We start from the raw sequence: 23,097 nt of genomic DNA, 5'->3' as shown, positions 1-23,097 counted from the left end.
GCCTGGTAGTAATCTGTAACTACAAGGGTCTCTATCTTTAGGACTGAAGCTTGGCCCCAGGGATTAAAGTAGCAGAACTCTTACAACTCAGGATGACTGTGTCTCAGGCAGAGCGCCAGCTGAAACAGAGAATAAACAGTAACCGGATCCACAGTCCGCACGCACACAGCAGTAGATGCCAGTAACTAGCTGCTGTTATTGTTATTTTTATTCATTTAACTCCACATCTTTAAATAGCGAGAATGGAGACAGGGGAGGGGAGGGGGCAAGAGCACCTGCTAAACTGCAGTCTCTCAAGGCATTAGAAAAGCACCATGCTGCTTCACAATTAGCTTCTAACTAAGAAACTGAGACCTCCGGAAAACAGCCGCATCCAAACACGCCCTTGAAGAGCTGACTGTCTGAAGTCTTGCCTTCTGCACAAGGCTACCCTCACTCTGCCCATGCTTTTGAAGATTCCCACTGGCTCCCCATCATGCCTCCTCCTCTAACTATTCTTGACCCATCATTCTCTGATGTCTTTCCTATGTTTAAGCCAGGCGTGATGGCAAACGTGTAGAATCCCAGTACTTAGGAAAGTGGAGGAACAAAGATCAGGAGTTCAAGGCCAGTCATGACAAGTTTGTGGCTAGCCTGAGATGCATGAGAAACATGAGAAAAGGAGAAGAGAGAAGAGAAGAGAAGAGGAGAGGAGAGGAGAGGAGAGGAGAGGAGAGGAGAGGAGAGGAGAGGAGAGGAGAGGGGAAGAGAGAAGAGGAGAGGAGAGGAGAGAGGGGAAGGGGAAGGGGAGGGCAGAGGAGGGGAGAGGACAGAAGAGGCAAACCTGTGAAACAGGTTTTCAGTCCCCAAGGAGTCATTTCCCTGACTTCTGGCAGATGGGACTTATGGCTCTCCAACATACATATACTTGTGGTATCTGTCAGCATATCAAACCCATGTTGGCCTCCAGGCTCCCTCAGTATCAAAAGTACCTGTTATACACTTCACAGTCTATACTGGCATTCTAGACCTTCTCAACCCCTCTTCTATGCTCCCCTAAGGTACTTGTCTTCTGTGTAATCCACATAATCTGTCCATAGGATGGGCTCTCTCTCTCTCTCTCTCTCTCTCTCTCTCTCTCTCTCTCTCTCTCTCTCTCTCTCTTTCTCCCATATCTGATTCTTCCTCCCTTTCTTGCCATCCTCCCCCCTTTCTCTCTATCCTGTCTCTCTCACTGTGCTTTTAGTCTCTGTCTTTTGCTATCTTGGTATCTTCATTTTTCTCTCCCACTTTCCTGTTCCCAAGCCCTGGCCATGTCCAGTCTGCTTTCTTTTCTCTCTGCTCTGGATAATTCTTTTCTCTTATTCACAATTTTAAAAAACCTTTCTGTTAATAATGGAGAGGTCATGTCAACAGTTTCTTTACTTTGCCCCCAGGATACAGCCCACACGCATGTGTGCGCACGCGCACACACACACACAGACACAGACACACACAGACACACACACACACACACACACACACACACACACACACACACACACACAGATGGGCCCCAAGGTGGGCAATGACAACTGGTGTGTCTGAATTTCCAAACTCTCTCTCAACATTCCTTTTGCCTTGAAGCTAGGCATAGGACTCAGCAAAGGCAATCTCACTAACCCGTCACCTTCCTGCAGTTCTGTTTTCTGAATAGAAATAGAAAAGGGGAAATGGGTGTTGTGTATAAGTAAACATCAGGAAAAACATTTTCCCATTCCTAGCATTTTTTTTGTCAGATTAAAAATTTAAATTGCAGTCAGGTGGTGACGGTGCACGTCTTTAATCCCTTGGGAGGCAGAGGCGGCGAATCTCTGTGAGTTCAAGGCCAGCCTGGTCTACAGAGCAAGTTCCAGGACAGGCTCCAAATCTACATAGAAAACCCCTGTCTCAAAAACCCAAAAATAAATAAATTAGATTAAATAAATTAAACTACATTTTGAGGATGTGTGTGTGCAAATATGCACATGTCCACATGTTTGTGCAGAGGACAACCTGCGGGGTCAGTTTTCCCTTCTGCCATGCAGACCCAGACACAGGCCGTTATGCTGAGCCATCTCACCGGGCCATATTTTCTAGATTTGCAAACACTCCCTCCTGCCCCCAGGTCTTGAGGAAATACTTTTCCTTGGCCCTCTTTGGCTTCTAGTCTCTCCTGGAGTTCAAATGCAGACTCACATGTGTGAACCCCCTTGTCACTGACACCCAGTCTTTCACTGCTTTGCGACCTGGGTTGATCTTTAGAGTTATTTCCTCCTGCCTGTAAGTGTTGACCCTCTCAGATCCCAAAGTCAAGCACAATTAATTTCCGCTGTCTCCATTTCCTCATCTCCTCACTTCTTGGTTTGTGTTTCCTAGACAGGGTCTCTCCGTGTAGCCTGTGCTAGCCTGGAACTCATGATGCTCCCAGTCCCACCTCCCAAATGCTGGGATTGCAGGCGTGTGACTCCATGACCCATTCATCTCTGGTTTATTTGGTTTCTTTCCCCCATAACACTGCATCCCTTCCATATTACAGGAGCAGATTCTTACTTTTTTTTAGATATTTATTTTATGTTCATGTCTGTATGCCTAAGTATATGTGTGCCATGTGCTTGAAGTACCCCCACAGGTCATTAGATCCCTAGAACTGGAGTTGAAGACAGCTGTGAGCCACTACATGGGTGCTGGGAAACTGTGGAGCCCACAGCTGTGGATCGGCTCCACCTTAACTAAAGGTCAGAGAGTTCAAGGTACTGACAGGAGGTTTGACCAAGGGTGTTTTGACCTAGGGTGTGGTTAATTGAGGCTTTGGGTATTTGAGAAGGGGACCAGTTTGTTTCTTCCTTGCATTTTGGTAAAAAGGTCTTTTGTCTTCCCCCTCCTCTTTGGATTGGGGTGTATAAAACCTATGAGAAATAAATGTGGGCAGACTCAGTATTCACTGGCTGTCCTCCCTAGTCTATCCTGTCTCTGTCTTTTTTGTTTGTTTCTCTGTGTTTTCTGCCAAATATTTCTAATCCACACGCCCCTCCCCTGGAACATACGAATCCGTCGAGGTTAGACCCCAACAGGAAGCCATCTCATCCTCTGGAAGATCAACCAGGGCTCTTAATAGCTGAACCATCCTCCCCACCCCATAGAAGTTGAGATTTTATTTATTTTTTAAAATATTCATTCATTTATTTATTATGTATACAATATTCTGTCTGTGTGTATGCCTGCAGTCCAGAAGAGGGCACCAGACCCCATTACAGATGGTTGTGAGCCACCATGTGGTTGCTGGGAATTGAATTCAGGACCTTTGGAAGAGCAGGCAATGCTCTTAACCTCTGAGCCATCTCTCCAGCCCAGAAGTTGAGATTTTAGATGTTAAACTTTCCCTTCTCACTGGCAACATTCTTTCTTCTTCCTCTGTAGGACGCTGGCTCCTCTCTGAGTAGAGAGACATTCCACAACAGAGAAGTTCTTAGCTATCCTGATTCACGGAGTCGCTATCAGACAGAAAAGGAAGTGGAAATAGGCTGTGGAGGAGAATGACATCGCTTCTCAGCCTGCACCCCAAGTCTTTTTATGGGAGCCTTCGCCACCAGACGTCTGTCCTGGTGATTGTACTTTATCCCTGTGTCAGTACAGTTTCCACAACCCTTTTCTTTCAGAGTGGTTCACTGTAGCTTAATCACACAAGTTCTGACTTGGTTGCTTGTGGGTGAAAATCCATATTGCTTGCCAGAGGCAGAAGGCAATTGTGGTATAAATATTAGAAAAACAGAAAAGTTAGGGCTGAAGAGATGGCTCAGCGAGTAAGAGAACTTGCTGCAAAAACACGAAGACTTCAGTTTGGATTCCCAGGACCCAGATAAAAGGCAGGTGTAACCACCTCTGTGACACTAGTATAACATAGGGAGATGAGAGCATCCCTGGGTTTGCTGACGGCCAACCTAGCTCCAGGTTCAGTGAGAGATTTTATCTTACAGGCATAGGATGGAGAAAGGTGATGTCAGATGCTCTCTTCCAGTCTCTGCACCTGGGTGCATACATGTGCACACACATGTGCTCACATGCGTGCACACACAAACTATATATATATAACAGAAAAGTTAGAAAATGTGTTTGTGAAGGGGGTCCTGGCAGACATATGCTTGCTCTTTTAAGAAATGCTGAACTATGCTGCTGGCACACACTCCCAATCCCAGCATTCAGGAGGCCGAGGCTAGAGTATTGCTGTGACTCCCAACCTTCTGAAGTGTGTACAAGGCCAGTAGGCTCTACGTGACAAAACCCTGCCTCAAAGAGGGAGTGTTAATATTGATATCAACCACTACTAGAGAATGGTTATGCAGCAAGCACCCTCCAGGCTCGCCACAGCCACCCTCTGAGGAAAACACCTCTCACCGCCACTAACATTTTACAGGCGAGTAAATTCAGACGCTGAAAAACAAACAAGCAGGCAAACCAAACAAAGCAGGAAGCGCAGAAACCAAACAAACCGCCTTATGCACTTTAGAATGAAGGCCCATCCTTCTTTGTCACTAGTCAGGGCCCTCAGGTTTAGCACATTTTGCTCTGATTTCTCAGGATGATTTTGCAACTGTATTCTCTATTTGTTTTAAGCTTCATCGGTTGCTGCACCTTGACAGCCTGAAGCTCACAGGGGCCGCCAAGGAAAGGAAAGGTGTGCTGGAGGAGAAAGTTTATTATAAATATGTGGGAAAACATGGCCAGAGACAGAGACAGTTGGGAGCATCCAGAATGGACACGACCAGACTGAACTGGGCCATGCAGGAGAGAGAAAAGAAACGGGGTGGGGGCGGGGATCCGGTGCAGCAGCCAGGAGGCTGAAGGTACAAAATGTCTGGATTATATAGGGAAGAGTAGCCAGGCCCCTGGGCTAGAGAGTTCAGAGAAGGAAGTGGGATCAGCAATCCGGGAGGATCCTGTAACAGGTAGGGGACTGAGAGATGTCAGGAGAACCTGACGGCCACTGTTCGCTTTGACATGTTAAGCAGGCACCTCAGCAGCTAGTCTCGGGTTTGAAATTTAACAGTAGCCCGTGCGGGCAGCCTGGTGAGATCAAGCACTCCTGGGCCAGGGACGAGCGTCTTTTGCTGGGATGATCTGTCACCTTACATCTGGAGCACAAGGGTACTCTTCGCTTCATCTTCCTTTACACGGCGGAGTCCAACTGTCTTCATGCACTAAGATCTCTCTAACTTTCCGGAAAGCTCTAAGAGGGCCCAGGCTTGCTCCGCCCTCCGGGCCACGTGAGCGCAGCAGTCATAGGCCTCGGAGGCGGAGGGGACGCTGAAGGGCGGGCTCAGAATAGGACACAAACGGGCGTGAAAAGAAAGACGGTCTGGGGGCGGGGTCAGAATGGGTCTAGAAAGCAGGTGTGGGCCCTGCAGGGCTGTAGAGGGAACCCAGTGACCTGGAGGATTGGTGGGCTCATTTTGAGTAAAGGGCTTGGAGTGGGTTGGGCAGATCCTGGAGACAGGCACTCGCCGGCCGAGTCCGGAGCCCTAAAGGACCTGTAGAAGTTGGCCCCGGGGTGGGGATTCAGGGTTACTGAAGGCTGGCACCAGGACGAGGTAAATAGACCTTGAGGTGTGGCTCCAGGAGCACCAATGAACGTGGAGAATGAACCTTGAAAGGGTGGGCACCAGGGAGGGGCTAATGACCTGGAGGGATGGATCCAGGGGCACCAATGAACTTGAAGAATGCTATTGGAAAGGAAGGGCGGGCACCCGGGGTGGAACCAGGGAAGTCTGGAGCGAGGACCGAGTCCCAGAGAGCAGAATTGCAGGGGCAGAAGTGTCCATTTGGCGGAATGGGTAGACAGAGGGCGTGTCAGATCGAGGAGGCGGGTTCAGGTCAGGCTCCTGGGCTAGTTCCTGGGGCTAAAGAACCCGGAGGGCGGGACTAATGAACCTGGAGGGTGGACACCCGGGGTAACGAACTCCTCAGGGACAGGACTGGTGCCAGGGGAACCTGGAAGACCTAGTGGCCGAGGAGGCGGGACCGGGGGAGTGACTACTAGGGAGTGCGCGGGAGTCCACGACAGGCTCAGCACCCGGCGTCTGCGCCAGAGGCACGAGCAAGAGCTAGCCAAACAAGAGCCCTCGGGCAGTGGGCGTGACCTCTGTTGTCCCGCTCAATCCCTGCACCCCTTTCCTGTTGGTTTGGACGGATGAAGCGCACTTTTGGAGACCGGGGAAGCTGAGGTGGTGGCTACGGCACTTGCTCCTCTAGCAACCTCTCAGTCGCCCCTATGGAGCTGCCTGGAACCGAGGGTACGGCAGATACACCACGGTCCCCAACACGGGGTGACTCGGGGTGCTCCTCCTCCGGGATGTGGGCCGCACTTTACGACTACGATGCGCGCGGCGAGGACGAGCTGAGCCTGAGGCGCGGCCAGCTGGTGGAGGTGCTGTCCCAGGACGCCGCGGTGTCAGGCGACGAGGGCTGGTGGGCCGGCCAAGTGCAGAGGCGCCTGGGCATCTTTCCCGCCAGCTACGTGGCGCCGTGTGGCCAGGTGCCGCCGCCTGCGTCGCCCCCGCCGCGGCCCTGTTCACCGGTGCTTGTGGACTTCGAGCGTCTGGAGCTCAAGGAATTAATTGGTGCCGGCGGCTTCGGCCAGGTGTACCGCGCCACTTGGCAGGGCCAGGAGGTGGCGGTGAAGGCGGCACGTCGGGACCCTGAGCAGGACGCGTCGGCGGCGGCCGAGAGCGTTCGGCGGGAGGCGCGGCTCTTCGCCATGCTGCGGCACCCCAACATCATCCAGCTGCGGGGTGTGTGTCTACGGCAGCCGCACCTCTGCTTGGTGCTAGAGTTCGCGCGCGGCGGGGCGCTCAACCGCGCGTTGGCAGCCGCCGCACCGGATCCCCGCGCGCCAGGCCCGCGCCGCGCACTCCGCATCCCCCCGCACGTGCTGGTCAACTGGGCCGTGCAGATCGCCCGCGGTATGCTCTACCTGCACGAGGAGGCGGTGGTGCCTATTCTGCACCGCGACCTCAAGTCCAGCAACAGTAAGTGGGGCTAGCCCTAAGGGAAGCAGGTGCCAGTAGCAAAGAGAGGGATCTTCCTGGGATCCTGAGAGCGGGAAGACAGACCCTGATTAACTTGCTCACCCTGGGGTTATTACCTTTGGGCACCTTTTTAAAAGACAGGGACAGGCTTACTTGTAGATGATTCTGGTTACTCTCTGGACCTGCAGGAACCCCCAGGGAGTGTTTACACGTCTGTGTAAGTCTCCCAATTCGTTTGCACAGTTTGCCAGCCCTGACCTTCAGCAGAGTATGTCTAACCTGCTGGCTGTCATCAAACCCCCTCCTCATTTCCTTCCACTTTACAAGTTTCGAATTCCTTTTTTCCTGGTACACGCTGCAAATGCAGGACTTCATGCATTCCAAGCAGGCACTCCGCCGGGGTGCTGTGCCCCCAAATCACCTCACTGTGACCACGGCTTCCTGTCCTTGGGATTCCCCAAAATCTTACCATTCAGATGTCTCTGTATATGAAATATGACCTTATTATTGTTTGGAGGAATCTTTTCTGCAAACCAGAAGCGCCTATTTGAACTGAGAACAGGTGCACGGATCTAGTACGGTTCTGGGAATCTGAAATATCTGGTTGGCGTTCGTTACCATATCTGTAAGTCAGAGTGGGTTTTCCAGATGTTAGCAGAGAGCTGACATGTGAGCTAAACACAAGCCCTATTAAGGTTTGCTGGAGCTAAACACAAGCCCTATTAAGATTTGCTGTGTACGCGAGCTAGAGAGCATTGCTGTTTGAAGTTGCCTTTCCCCTAGAAGAGCCTCCCCTTCCCTAGACTGAAATGGAATCTCTTGCAAGACTAAAGGGTTCAGGCAGGGCTGGTGCTGACCAGCCTGTGTTGCCTGCCCATCAGACCTCAGAAACCTGCCGGGACAGGAGCTAGCTGGAAGGACACCAGTGTCTTCTGCAGAAAGACGGTAGCCAGGAGAATGAATGGGACTTTCCTTGTCTGCTTGCCTGGATTTCCTTTTGCTATCAAATCCTTCAGTACAGAAATGTACTTGAAAGTTACAAACATATTCTATTATGCAAATTTATTATGAATAAATCGAAAGTTGTGGCTATGCATGAGCATCTCATGGCCCTCAACCCCATCCCTCAATCTTTCTAATTTATGTCTCAGCTGCTCCAGCCCTGAGTAGCAAGTCTAAGGAAGCAAGTTGTGAAGAAGTGATGGTGTGTCTCAGCTGACTACATGAAGGTCCCTGCAGTGGTTTGCTTTAAGACCAGTGTCATACATGTTTTTGTGTGTATGTATTTCTGTATGTCCAGGTGCATGTGTGTGAGGGGGTGCGTGTGTGTGCTCCTGCATGTGAAGTCCTGAAGTAAACCTCGAGTGTGCTTCCTTAGGTGCCTTATACATTTTTATTGAGACAGAGGCTCTTACGTCCCTGGAAGGCACCAGATTTGGCTAGGCTGGCTGACCCATCAAGCCCCATGGGTTCTCCCGTCTGGGCCTCCCCACTGCTGGAACCGTAAGAGCGTGCTGCCAGGCTGGGGTTCTTATGTGGGTTCTGCAGATGGAACCCGGGTCCTGTCCTCGTGCTGACACAGCGAGCAGTTGACTGAGCCCTTCTGCACCGCAGAATGGTCTGCGGGGAGCTAATTTATGTGCATGCTTCATGGCAGTAGAGTCTGCTCTCAGTCTGTTCTTAGTTCCTACAACGTGTTGTCATGAGAGCAATGTGTACGTAGCCTCCTGCCACGGGACTATGTAAGACTCCACCTGTCTGGAAAGCCTGACCCTGGAGGGCCTCTGCTGACTGCTCAAGATGCCTCAATCCTTGCACCAAAGATTCAAGGCTGGAGCTCCTTCTTTTGCGTTGTACCCAGTTTGGTTCTCTGTGTGTGCAGTTGCAAGCACACACATGTAGAGACCGGAAGACAACCTCAGGACTTTTTTGTTCCTCCAATACCTTTTACCCTTGACTGAGACAGAATCTCTGACCTAGAAACTTTCTCATACTAGGCTAGACTGACTGGCTAGTGAACCTTGACATTCCACCTGTTTCTTTCCCTGTGCTGGGATTACAAGTACATATCAGCATTCCCGGCTTTTTACACAGGGCTTCTAGGGCTCTCTCTTAGGCATGCACGATTGCAAGCGATTTACTGTCTGAGCTATCTCCCTAGACCTGGCTCAGTGCATCTTGAGGTGCCCACCACATGTTCACAAGCAGTGCATGCCTGTTAGTGTGTGGGAATCCTTGCTTGTGCACTTTCACATGAGAGGTGAACTTTGAAGGAATTCCCAATACTTTGAAATAATTTTTAAAATAAGAAGTTACATGGTTTCTGTTCACACCAGCCCACTTTAGACTTCTGCAGGTCTGGGAGATGCTTTGTACTTTGGAAGCAGTTTCCCCCAATCTAGCTTTGGAAAATCTTTCATCCCCGGAAGAAATAGCCCAATATCCTAGGGTATTTTTAATTTCTTTAAAGACAGATGAGGCTTCCTTTATTTTAAAATGTTGCAGTTGTAAGCAGCAGCTATAACTCAGTTCCGAGAGTGCTTTCTTAGCACAGGGCTGCATCTCTAGCATCCCAGAAACTGGGCAAGGGGGCAGATCCTTATAGTTCTTGTACTCTGAAGGTGGGGCTGGGAAATCAGAAGTTCAAGGTTATCTTAAGACACGTTCTTAGAAGCCAGCTTGGGCTGTATGAGACCTTGTCTCAAAGCACTAAAAAACATTTAAAAGCACTCTAAATGGGTTAGCTGGCTGGCTAGACACCATCTCGGCCAAGGATTTGTTCTGATATCACTATAATTATAATGACTTGACTAGAATGAAGAGAGCTAATTGAATGTGGCCTACAATGTTCAAATCATGATGAGGCCCATAGGCCCTGTCCTTGATGCCTGTTTTATCTGTTCAGTGAACCCCTGAGTGGGAGTCTTTCTTTCTCGCTCTGGCTGTGGAGTGCAGCAGCGCGTGGCTTCAGCAGGTTGTGTTTGACTGCATTATTTGCTGACGGTGGAGTGAGTTATGGGCTGTAAACAGGGCTTTGAGTCAATACTGAGCTCTGTTTCACTCCGCAATCAGCCCACATGGCTGGAGAGCAGGGGAGGCTTGCGCCCCAGCCAGTGGGGGGAATGACTGCTTAAACAAAGGCTTGAATTTGAGTTTGTTGGAAGATTTTACCCTTTATTTCTTTTTCCTTTCCTTTTTCTTTTCCTTCCTTCCTTTCTTTATTTTCTTTTTTTCTGAGATAAGGTTTTTCTGTGGAACAGCCCTGGCAGTCCTGGAACTCATTCTGTAAACCAGGCTGTCCTCGAACTCTGAGAAATCTGCCTGCCTTTGTCTTCCGGAGTACTGGGATTAAAGGCGTGGGCCACCATGCTTGGCGGTTCTATACCTTTGGGCAGATTTTCTTTTCTAGTGTGTTTTAGATCTTACTACTTCTTGGGAATTTGTCTGTGATGAAGCATCAATGAAATAGGCAACTTTTGTTCTTTCTGACTGAGAGTTGAGCCAAAGCTGCAGGTGTGTGTGTGTGTGTGTGTGTGTGTGTGTGTGTGTACAGGGTCTTGCCAGTTTGGCTAGGTTTGTTGGCCATCCTGCCTCAGGGGTCTCCACTTGCTCAGCACTGGATTATAAACAAGTGCCACCATGCCTGGCTTTGTCCTTCGGGTTCTGGGAGATCAAACTCTGGTCCTCATGTTTGCACAGCAAGTCCTTCGCCCACTGAACCATGCCCCCTGCAGCCCCAAAGTTGCGGGTTTTGAGCTTCACGGTGGTAAAGAAATACTGGGCCCCGAGACTGGCACAGCATGGAGCATCATTGCTGACTGAGCTGTCTGTCTGTCTGCCCGGGCCTGCAGGAGAACGAAACAAAACTGTTCTGAGGAGCCACGGAAACTGCCCCCTGCCCCATAGGGATGGAGCCCAGGGTCTCCTGAGAAATTCCTCAATCGCTCCCTGAGCTGCATCCTCAGACCTCCTTCTGTTTTTGTTCTGCACACGGTCTGGCCACACAGTGAGGGCTGGCCTTGAAAGAATTCTGTAGCCCAGGCAGACCTTGAACTTTCAAATCCCAGCCTCTTGAGCTGCTGGAATGATAGATTTGAGCCAGCAGAGCCAACAGGCTTTATGTATACATTCAGAGAGGAGGAGAAAAAAAAAAAAAACCAACCAAAGACCTTGTGCTCCAGGATGTATCTAAACCTCCTTAGCCCTTTCTGGGTCACAAGAACACTAGGGCAAGGCAAGGGACAATGACATCTCTGTCATCAGACTCCAACGAGAAGGACTGGCAGTCATGCTGGGTTAGTGTTAACATGTCTGCCAGGTAGTCAGCTGGAGAGAGGGTGGTGGTGGAGGAGAGCGAACCATCTCAGAACAGAGACCACAGGAAGCTGAAGGAGCATCTTGGGGTGGAGAGCTTGAGGCCAGGTACACACGGTCAGACCTGTGGACCCATGGGACTCTGCTGCCTCTGCCTGGGAGCATTGTGTACCTAGAACTGGTCTATGTGACTTGTGTTGTTTATTTCTTGTATATATGTGTTTTCATTGCTGGGTAGAACACAAGGCTAGTGCTCTGCCTCTGGGCTACACCCCCAACCCTGACTCTTGTTTTCAGTGAGAAGGGATCAAGGTAGGCAGGAGGTGAGGGGAGGATGTCATTGCTTTCCCACAAAAATAGCTTCCAGGAATCTAGGTGTGAGGCCGTTAGTGTAGTCCATGCTTGCTTACCCCAGAACATGAGGGTTTAACATTACCAGACTTTTCAAAGGTCAGGGCTTTAGCTTAAGGCCACTCAGCTGATTTTTTTTTTTTTTTTTTTTTCTGAGACAGAATCTGACCTGTAACAGGCTGGTCTCACCTCTGTAGGCAGTCAGGGATGACCTTGAACTTCTGGTCCTTCTGCCTCTACTTCCTGAGTGCTGGGGTGATAAACATGTACCACCCCGCCCCTTTATACCATCCAGGAGTGGGGTGGAATCCAGGGCTTCCTGCACGCTAGCCACGCACTCCACCAGCTGAGCTACATCCTCTGGCGTCATCTCCCTGTGACTGCATGACCGTGCTCAAATCACGGAGCACCCTGGTTTGTGACAGTGTGTATTGGAGACTGACTCAAGTCCTGTGGGGGAAAGTCTGCCCTGTGGTTCTTCACTGCAAGGGCTACTGGGTAAACGTTATCACGGAGGCAAACAGCACTATAAGGAGCAGTAGCAGTTACACGTGTGGCTGGATGGCAAGACCGGTGAGGGTTTGTGGGAGAAAATGCTTCCAGTGTGGCCAGGCCCTGAGCCTTGGTGCCTTGCGAGGGTGTGTGTGCACAGGGAGCCGAGGAACAAGGTTTCGTTGTTCATTTGATGATGGTGCCCTCAGAGACTGCCCCGAGAGCAGCGGAGAAAAGAAGTGACCCTCGCACACTAGCTCACACACATTGTGGATGATTAATGGACAAATCATCACATGCTTTGATTTTTTGATTCCCTGGAGACTCGGAATATATTCATTTGGTTTACTACTTGGCTGAAATTTTTCTTCTCTTTTTAAAAATCTCCTTTATTTCTTTTTGATTTTTTATGCATTGGTGTTTTGTCTGCATGGAAATCTGCTCACCAGGTACATGCTCACTAAAGGCATAAGAGGTTATCAGATCCATAAAACTGGGGTTACAGATGGTCTTGAGTGACCCTGTAGATGCTTGAAACAATCCTGAGTCCTCTGAAAGAGCAGTCAGTTTTCTTAACCCCTGAACCATGTCCCCAGTCCTTATTTTCTTGCACGTGTGTGTGTGTGTGTGTGTGGTCTGAGTGTCTGTCCACCTTGGTCTTAGTTCTTGAGGGTCTCTCATCTACAGGTACTCTACTGATGGAGCCGTCTCCTCAGCCCCAGCCTGCTTTCTATAGGTGCCTCCACCGTTAACTTACTGAGCTGATAGAAATCTCCATGCAGAGTTCTCATGACATGAGCTGCGAACAGTCTTTCATGACAACGGAATACTGGTGTAAAGGCTTGTCTCATGTGTCTGGTTTGTGGGCGATGTGGCGGGCTGGCGGGGGGGGGAGGGGTTAGTTAACTGTATCTGGGTTTTCTTTGCTGAAGTCTGTCTCCTTATACTTAGTAAGACATTCATTCATTCATACGCGGGTTATTTACTGGCTGTATTGGTGCCAGGAATCCTTCCGGCTGTTGGTTCTCTGTAGTGGAAACAGGCTCCTCCTCCAGGGCTTCAGACAGACATTAAATCGGTTGATTGGGGAATGATGCTTAGCCTAGGTGCTTAGCTTGGAAGGGAGATGACAGTCAGGCAGGGTGAGCTCATGCTTGTAATATCGGGATTTGAGAGGATGAGGCAGGAGGGTTGCTGGGAGTTTGAAACCACCCTAAGCTACATGGTGAATTTCTTGTTAGCCTGGGCTTCACGGTGTAACACCCTCTCTCAAAACAAAAGCAACAGCAATAAAGCTGGGCATGGTAGTGCAGACAGGATAGCCAGCCTGGGCTACAAAATAAGACCCGGTCTCAAGGGAAGCAAAGAGAGAGAATGTGCTTTTCTTAGGGTGTGCAGCAATGTTCTAGAATGTCCTCCCAAACAGTGGGCTTTTAGGGAAATCCTGAGTCTTGAGGAAGTGTCTGGGAAAAACCATGTTCTTGTGGGAGATGAGGAAAGCTATGTCAAGGTTCTTAGCTGGAAGTCGGCAGGGACATAGGGAGAGAAAGGAGAGAGAAGACCCGCCAGAAACTTGGTGGTGGGAGTCCGCCAAGCTTTGCCTTGTCACAGGAGGGTGTGTGGTCTCTGTTGTCTTGGGTATGTTTTGGTTCTTTGAATGCCATGGGCGACAGTTTGAGAGCAGATGAGAGGGCCCTGGCTGGACTGAGAAATCCGGGAGTCAAAATGAGGGAAGGAGCAGAGGGGTCAGAAAAGGCAGGGGGCTGGAGATCTTTTGGGAAGACTGGGCACCAGCAGGAACAGCCTGGAGGTGAAGCAAGCCAGGGAAGGGGTTCTCTAAGGATGGTCAATGGTCGGTGGAGGTGGGGCTAGGACTAGGCTTGGGGAGCAGTGTGCTCTGAGGACACCTGCTTGGCTGTGATTGTTTTTTACAGCCTCTTCCTTTGTGAGCAGGGTGTGACCCTTTCTCAGGAGGGCAGAGGTGAGTGATTTTACACTAGTCAGGTGACATAAGGTGGCAGAGCTTGTGATAATTTCTCTTCCTCCCGAACATTCCTCACATAAAGTCTTCGTTATTTGTTTACCCATTCAGCCAACAAAGACACAACAAAATCCACAAAAATGCCAAGTCCAGTTGCCACGGTCCCAGCATCCACAAGGTGGTTCCCGTTGCTGGAGCTCTGACAGCCTGTTCTGGCTTCTGAGGGCTCTGGGGAGGCACATGGATACACATATACACATGGGGACAAAGCACTTACACACACAATGAAGATAAATGTTTAGAAGAAAAGAGGGAAGCTTCCAGTCAAGTTAGGGGAAAGGCACCAGGAAAGGGCTCTCTGTTGATTGTTCAATATGAAGCAGGATCCCGTTGGTGTGAAAAACCCATGAGGCGTTCAGAGAGCCTGGCTTACTGCTGGCAGGTTTTTCACACAGTGAGCACAGGCTAGGAGGTGGGAACACAGAGACGAGGCTGTGGTTTTTATTTTGTTTTAAAATTTGCAACGACTTTGGATACCAGAATTGTTGGAACGTGGGGTTCGTGTGGGGAATACAAGAGCTGGTAAGATCATATCAAGAGGTGGCAAACAGCCAGGTCAGGGGCAGGCCCTTCTTCCGTAGCTCAGGGAAGAGGGCTGAGGTGGGAAGGGGGCTGAGATGAGAAGAAATGCAGGTATGGTATGGTAAATGTGGACGGCTCCCTTCCCTTTCATAGCCAATGCCCCTACTGTGTGCAGAACGGACATTCGTCAGGTCACCTTGTGACCCTGGCCCGAGGTCAGTGCTGCTCGCAAATGCTTTCTCCTTTACACCTTTTCTCCACTTGTTGATTTTTTTAAATAATGCATTCCTAGTTAAAGATTAATTGAGACCCATCTGTCTCACAGAACCGAGTCTGGATTCAGTGACCCCATAAACGTTGGAGAGAACAGAAAGTGTATACTGTAATTGCTTAAAAAAAAAAAAAAGTCTTCATGCCAACAAATGGACAAAGGCCAAGAGGAGACGAGGAGATGCCAGAGAGACTCGTGGTGGGGTGGGTGGCCAAGCACAAGGCCTGGTCCTGAAAGAGCACCAGAGAGGGCCGAGAGCTCTTGCCGCAGTCCCAGAGAAGGCTCTCGAAGGCGCCCAGCTCAGCTGCTGAGGAGAATGAACATTTCTGAGGCCAGCAAGCCTACCTGCTTAACGCGACTGATCCAGTCAGCCCTGTCTATGTCTGTTTCTACGTCGAGGGACCGGAAGTGGAAGCCGGTCCAACCTGCGTGCACCTGAAACCTGGCGAGACCTGGAGGGAGGCCCAGGTCTAATTTACCTGTTGAGGTGGCAAGTTGTGGTTTCGGTCACATTGCCCAAAAGATAAGGAATTTCAGGAATTCTGCCATGCCAGTTGGGAAGAGAGTCCCACACAATGGGACCTTTTGTGGAGCTCTGGCCCACAGTTGGTACTGAGGTGTTATTTTAACTCGTTTTGTGTTGATCTGGAGTGCACAATGCCAGTTGCTAGGGGAACTTTGGACCCAGGGAAAGAGCGGCTGGCTTCTAAACTGCGGCAGGACAACCGCTAGCAGGGGCTGCCTTCCTGCCCGCCCTCCCGCCCACCCTCCTGCGGGGAAGGAAGCTGGCTCCTTGCTGGCCAGAGACCAGCTCTCCCTCCTAGCTGCTCTCCTGTGTTGTGGAGTCCAAGCTCTGGCCTCACACGTGGTGTGGATCTGGGGACGAGGGGCTTTTCGAGGTCCGTTTTCATTGCTGCGGGTGTGCTATCTGCATTAGTGACTTGGCTTATTGTTGTGATCAAATTCCAGAGGGACAAAGTGTGTCCTTTGGCTCTTAAGTTCAGGAGGCGGATCATCTCCTCCATGATCAGCCGAGGGAGTGTACGAGTTGGTCACTCTCCGTGGTCAGAAAGCAGAGTGGGAGCCGGAAGTGGGGCTGAGCTCTAAAGCCTCAAGGCCTGCCTCCTGTGACGTCTTTCCTCCAGGCAGGCTCCACCTCCTAGAAGTTCCACAACCTTCCAGAACAGTGCTGCCAGCTTAGGACCAAGTATTGACGCTCGTGGTTGTGTGAGGTCGTTTCTCATTCAGACCACACCTTCCTGTCCACTTGTTGCACGCCCACCTTTAATCCCAGTACTTGGGAGGCAGAGGCAGGTGGATCTCTGTGAGTTCGAGGCCAGCCTGGTCTACAAGAGATAGTTCCAGGACAGGCTCCAAAGCTTCAGAGAAACCCTGTCTCGAAAAACAAAACAAAACAAAAAGAATGAGATAATGAGGGGAAGAGAGTCTGTGAAATCGGTTTTACAGGGTGGCAAGTCCTTTTCAGCCCTTACAAATGAAGTCAGAGAAAGAGTGGGGGGCAGGCGGGGCAGAAGCTGGGTGTAGGGGCTAATCATTGGTGTTTGTTTCTGTGGTTAAGAGCACCCACTTAAAGGACTAGGGGCTACATCTCTTTTTAAATAGGATTTATTTTCCTTAAAATTCAAAAGGACAAAATAGGCTTTTAGCTTACAGGAAGTACTGTTTGAACGCCCATCCAGTCTGCAGGTGTTTTTGGTTGCCTTGTCTCCATGGGCTGTCATGGCACCGATAGAGGATGTCAGAGCCTCCAGACAGGGTCGTTTCCGCTCATAGCCCTGGGATCTTGGGTGGTGTTCTTAGGTTATAAACTGCCTTCCCTGATGTCTGGCATATTAAGAGCTGAAATGTGTGGAAACCGTGGGAGATGGACAGCTGACGGTATTTTTACGGTTAGAATGGGTGGTCTGTTTTTGATGGAGGCTAGCCCAGCATCTGTTGATGGAGGCTAGCCCAGCATCCATTGAGACATACAGAGTCCAGAGTTGCTGTGGGGACTTGGAGGAGTGGTAAAATCATTTTTGGAGTTAAGTTTTATATGTAAGTGCACAGAGAAGTATTAGCTAAAGAATAAATTAACAGCCCAGCCTAAAAGACAGGCAGGCACCAGCAAGTGTGGGCTGAGCTGGGTGATCAGCCTCTGATGGGTTTGCCTTCTGCATTTCCAATTTCATAAAGTCATGGTGTCTCCCTGGGTTCAGATGTCCGTGCGGGTTTTGCAGACGATGTTTGATAATGAGCCATGTTAATATGTCATCTATTGGTAGCAGTCTCTCGTGCACCCAGCAGGAAGGGCACCCTGCTTTGATTAGAACGGGACTTCTTGGAGGGGAACATTTATTTTTCTTGTGTTGTCTTTGATAACTGATTCTAACTGAGATATCTTGGTGAAAGGCTCTTGCCCTAGGAATCATTTACTTTCCACTGCAGCTGCACCGTGCTGGAAGAGTGCCTTGAAGCTCTGCCTGCTCGGGGCTGCATGCTGCTGGGAGTGAGGTGGCAGGATGCAGGCTCACTCTCCTTGACTCTGGCAGCTACCATGAGATTGCATTTTATTTTATTTATTTTTTTATCTACAAGAGCTGACAATGTTATGCTCACATTGCACAGCACGATGGAAATCACATTTTTTAATATTTATTTATTATGTATACAATATCCTATCTGTGTGTATGTCTGCAGGCCAGAAGAGGGCATCAGACCTCATTACAGATGGTTGTGAGCCACCATGTGGTTGCCGGGAATTGAACTCAGGACCTTGGGAAGAGCAGGCAATGCTCTTAACCACTGAGCCATCTCTCCAGCCCTGGAAATCGCATTTTAAATTCTACTTCTCCCCTCCAAAATCATTCTTGTGGCTAGGAAGCTGGGGCGGGGTTTTCTTGTCAGGCTCAACACTGTGACCTCCTGGTGAAACAACAGAAAAATACCAGGAGCCCCCCTCTGCTTTCATCTCCCTGGCTGAGTCATGCCAGGTCAAGTGGGCACCACTACAGGATGAGTGGGTGTTCTCAACATTGGCTCCCCAGGCATCTCCTATGGGTGGCCTCATTCCAGGAACAGATCCCATGGATATCATCCCAGGAAGAAGAGGGTTACCCCATGGGGTGCTGGGATCATACTGGGTGGGGAACTGGTCGGAGTGGGGAGCATGAACCCATGCAAGAAGAGGAGCAGAGAATGGAGCTGCAGGGAGCTTACTTGTTGACATGCATCGTTGACAGGCACCTGAGAGCCATGGGTAGAATATGTACTGCAGTCACAATGCAGGCTTGGGCTACCCAATCAAGATTGTATTTCAGAAGCCGTTGAAAAGGGCTGGGGATGTGACTTAGTGGTAGAGTCCTTCATTGTGTGCATAAAGCTCCAGGTCCAACCGCTGGTAAGGTGAACAAAGATAGAGGGTCGTGCAAGGCGGGTGTGAATGCACGCACGGTGTGCTGTGTACAAGTTTCTATGGGCAGACAGAGTTTTTAAAGGGAAAGAGTCTTGCTATTAAAAATATAAAGCAAAACAGAATAGATGACTTAGAAGAGCTGGGCAGGGAGTGAACCATGTGCCGAGGTCCTTCCTTCCCTATCCCTGCAGTTTTGCTGGGAATCAGACTGGGGGGGAACCACGGGCTGAGGTCCTTCCTACCCTATCCCTGCAGTTTTGCTGGGAATCAGATGGGGGGGGGGACCACGGGCTGAGGTCCTTCTCACCCTTGTCCCTGCAGTTTTGCTGCTGGAGAAGATCAAACACGATGACATCTGCAACAAGACACTGAAGATCACGGACTTTGGGCTGGCACGGGAGTGGCACAGGACCACCAAGATGAGTGCTGCAGGGACCTACGCCTGGATGGCTCCTGAGGTCATCAGGTCCTCCCTGTTCTCCAAGGGCAGCGACATCTGGAGGTGAGCATACGCCTTCCTTTGTCTGCTTGCCACCCCTGTTTGCTGTGGTATTTGATCTGTGGAGGCTTCAGGCTTCCTGATTCTGCCACGAATAGCAAAGAGCTTCTGAGTGTGTTGATCTAGATGAGCCTTGCAGAATATTTGCTTCACTGTGTAAAGATGTGCTGCATTTGTTTATGCTGTGGAATTAACCGTGTCAAGATGTGTGCATTTATTCAATTGGGTAAAGATGGGTTGCTGTTTTACTTTGCCTGCGAAAGGCATCTGATTGGTCTAGTTAACAGCTGAACAGCCAATAGTGAGGGAGGAGCTATACACACAACTTCCAGTCAGGGGAAATAGGAGGAGGAATTTAAACTCAGAACAGAAAGAAAAAGAAATGCCAAAGAGATGCCAGAGGCCAGCCAGCCAAACACGGAGGAAACAGGAATGTAAGACATACAGAGTGAAAGAAAAGTAAAAAACCCTGAAGCAAAGTGTAGATGAATAGAAACAAGTTAAATTAAGTTAAAAAGAGCTAGTGGGACATGCCCAAGCTAAGTTCAAGCATTCATAATTAATAATAAGTCTCCATGTCTTTATTGGGGAGCTGGTTGGTGGCCCAGAGAAAATGCCAGCCACAGATGCGATGACAAGAGAATGTCACTCGACTTCCGGTCCTGTGGTGCGATCTCTGGGGTGATTAAGTTAAAAGAGGAAAGCTTATTTTGGCTCAGGGTGTCTGCGAAGAGGCAGAACTTCATGGCTGGATGTTTGTGGCAACTCAAGCAGCTTCCTTCATGTCTCCCAGGAAGTAGAAAGAGGAGAAGGGAGAAGGGATTGAGGTTCCAGGCTACTCTCCCAGGGCAGATCCCAGTGATTCACCTCCGTATGAGGCTCTGCTTCCAAAGGTTCTGCTGCCTCAGGTTGGGGCCAAAGCTCCAACCCATTAGCTTTAGAGGGACGTTTAAGATCTATCCTGTAGACTCCACCTGGTCCGAAAAGGCTCCTGCTCATCTCTCAATGCAGACGGATCTGTCCAATCTCAAGAGTTCTATGGTTCTAAGTTCAAAGTCTTTTCTGAGACTCAAGGCAAAATCTCTCTGTGTGTTATCGTATATGTATGTGTATTAGTAAGTGTGCGTTCATGTGTGTTATTAATTGTGTGTATGTGTGTGTGTTATTAAGTGTGTGTACATGTGTGGTAAGCGTGTGTCATTAAGTATTTTAGTTGTGATTACTATTGTGGAAAGACACCATGACCATGGTAACTCATATAAAGAAAACATTTAACTGGGGTGGCTCACTTACAGTTTCAGAGGTTCAGTCCATTATCATCATGATGGGAAGCATGGTGGCCTGCAGGCAGACATGGTGTTAGCTAATCTTGACCAGAAGGCAGCAGGAAGTCAACTGACAGTTACACTGAGGGAAACCTGAGCAAAAGAGATGTCAAAGCCTGCTCCCACAGTGATATACTTCCTCCAACAAAGGCACACCTCCTAATAGTGCCATTTTCTTTGGGGGCCATTTCCTTTCAAACCACCACATCTAAGTATGTGTGTATATGTGCATATGTATATGATTGTGTATGCACATGCAGATGCATGTGTGTTTTATAAAATTTGTATGTTACTAAGTGTGTGTTCACGCGTGCATGTTAGGTGGATGCATATGTGTGTGCTATTGTGTGCATTGAGTGTGTGCGGTGTGTTCACACATGGAGGTGAGAAGTTAGTACTGAGTGTCTTCTGCTATCTTTACCTTATCTTTTGAGATAAGGCTTGAGTCTGGAGCTCACTGATTGACTAGACCGGTGGGTGAACAGGCCCCTGGGATCCACCTGTCTGCTGAGATTACAGACACGTGAGACCATGCCTGACTCTTTTATATAGGTGCTGAAGCTCTGAACAGAGGTCCTCTTGCTTGAGAAGCAGACACTTTACCGACTGAGCTAAAACAAACAAACAAAACACAAAACAACACCAACAACAACCTGGTAGCTGTGATCTTTTTTTTTTTTTTTAAAAAAAAGGAAGTTATCCACTTTGAGACACAATGACACACTGAGCTCTGGGAAGGAGGAATAAGAAAATAGCAGGGAGGGATCAGAGCAAAGCCAAACTGAGCCCAGCAGCCGTCCATGTGTGTCCGTGCCTGATGTCTGGGGCACAGGCCAGCAGAATGTGGCTTGGGCAGCCCTGATTGTTGGTTCTGTGAACTGCTGCTCAGATGGTCTTTCTCCTCAGTTGGCTCTGCTTGCTGCCAGCAGCTCCCCCTGGTAGCTCTAACTCCAGAAAGTCTCCCTCACAATTTCCTCATTTTCTAGCTCCATACTTTGCCCTCTCAGGAACAGCAAGACTTCCTTCTGGTTGTTCCAGTTCAAAGTCCCTGTCTTCTTAATGCTGATAATTTCTTTAACGGCTAGGTTTGTCTGCCACATGGAAATGTGCCTCTCCTCCTCCGAGACCGAGACAGGATTTCTCTGTGTAGTCCTGGATGTCTTAGAACTCACTTTGTAGACCAGGCTGGCCTCGGACTCACAGAGATCCTCCTGCCTCTGCCTCCCGAGTGCTGGGATTAAAGGTGTGCACCACCACTGCCCATTGGAAATATGGCTTTTTTGGCTGAACTGCAAGTGTTTAAAATATTTCCACTCTTTCTCACTCCTGATCCGAGTTGCTAAAAGCAGTTGGTGATAACTGTGCCGCAATCCCAATGTTCAGCTGTGTTGAAATTTTCTCTCTCAGATTACTAAGTCTCCTGCCTTCAAATTTTAGCCTCATTCAAAGTCTCAGGATGTGGGCAAGATGTCAGCATTGCCGGGATGTCACTCAAGTGGCATGTAGGGTGACTTCTGCTGGAGCCCTCGTGGGCACAGTCATTCCTGGCCTCATTTCCTTCAGCGTCCTCATCTTGAGTCCCGCTAGACATGGTGACTTCCAGAACTCTAGGCTTTCTCCAGCTCCTTCTACAATCTTGACCCAAGGCTTTCGACCCACAGTTAGGCACCATCCCAGCAATGGCTCGTGTTTTCTGTTAGTCAGCTTTCTGTGGCTGTGACAAAATTCCCAGGGTGATTAACCCTTAAGAAGGGAATGTTTGTCTTTTGAATTTAAGAAAGCTCAGTTTGAAAGCCTTCTTCTTGTGGGCCTTTGGCTCTGTTGTTTCCTGGGCCTGTGGGGAAGCAGAGCATCATGGGGAACAGAGCTGCTCACACCGTGGCAGCCAGGAAGAAAGGGGTGGGATGATACTTCCATGACCATGGCGTGAATTGAGATTGCTTCCCTGTGTCATCCCCACCGTGGTGGACAGGACATCCGAAGCTATGAGTAAGGGACAATGATTGCTCTGGTCAGGGGTTTCTTCCGGGCTTTGTGACAGTGATGAGGAAAGTGAACCTGTAGGACAAGCAAGAGAATCATTCTTTAATCCGGCTTATGTCAAACCCCCAAAGCCACAACCCAAACTTTAATCTTTGCATGCACTAGAAGTCGCTCCCTCACTTCCACACATGGCAACCTCAGGGGAGATTTTCATCAGATCCACCAGAGAGCTCTTGGTCACCCCACAACAGCCACACCACTGCTGTATGAGGGGCATCTGTGCTTGGCAGGTTGACCTTGTGGCTAAATTGATGCCTTGGACAAAATAATAGTGGGTGAGGTAACGCAGGCAAGAAAAATGAATACTGCACGCCCTCCCTGCTAGTCAACGCAGCCTCTACTCTAACTGTCGTGCTTGTGGAAGTCAGGAAACTCTACGGGAGCTGCTGGGAGAGCGACGTCTCAGGGCAGGGGCAGCAGAACTTAGGTGCTATCTGAGGAGGGTTGGAACTGGGGGTGGGACTGTTTAAGGAGCGAGGGGAAGGGAAGATAGGGGACACAAGGGGGCTGGGGGAAGGATTAACCAAAAGCAAAGGGCATGCAGAAGCCGTATAGAAGCCTACTATCTTGTAATCAAATTAGAATATAGAATTTATGAAAAAAGACTTTGAAAGGAGCTGCTCTGCTTGTGACTTTTATGAACCGAGGTGAAGATTCTGCAGCATCTTGGGGACAGTGGGGACTCGTCAGAGCTTTCCCGCGGTGAGCTTTCTTCCCCCCTTCCTCTCTCTCCCTCCCTCTCTCTCTCTCTCTCTCTCTCTCTCTCTCTCTCTCTCTCTCTCCCTCCCTCCCTCCCTCCCTC

The 23,097-nt window shown here is 49.5% G+C and overlaps 1 protein-coding gene across 1 annotated transcript in view; it reads left to right on the top strand.

The window, feature by feature from the left end:
* The first annotated feature begins 5,780 nt into the window (after positions 1 to 5,780).
* Map3k21 (mitogen-activated protein kinase kinase kinase 21) overlaps positions 5,781 to 23,097 on the top strand; it is a 31,827-nt gene continuing 14,510 nt past the window's right edge. Inside the window, exons 1-2 of the mRNA XM_050147102.1 lie at positions 5,781 to 7,022; positions 18,750 to 18,930. Of these exons, the coding sequence (XP_050003059.1) occupies positions 6,266 to 7,022; positions 18,750 to 18,930 (938 nt within the window). The 5' untranslated portion in view covers positions 5,781 to 6,265. The remainder of the gene's footprint in view (positions 7,023 to 18,749; positions 18,931 to 23,097) is intronic.

This window comes from Alexandromys fortis, unplaced genomic scaffold (genome assembly GCF_014885135.2).
Source record: "Alexandromys fortis isolate MF-2015 unplaced genomic scaffold, M_Fortis_MF-2015_v1.1 scaffold_12, whole genome shotgun sequence".
Taxonomy (NCBI): domain Eukaryota; kingdom Metazoa; phylum Chordata; class Mammalia; order Rodentia; family Cricetidae; genus Alexandromys; species Alexandromys fortis.
Note: the sequence above shows the minus strand (reverse complement) of the source record. Positions and strands in the feature narration are given on the sequence as shown.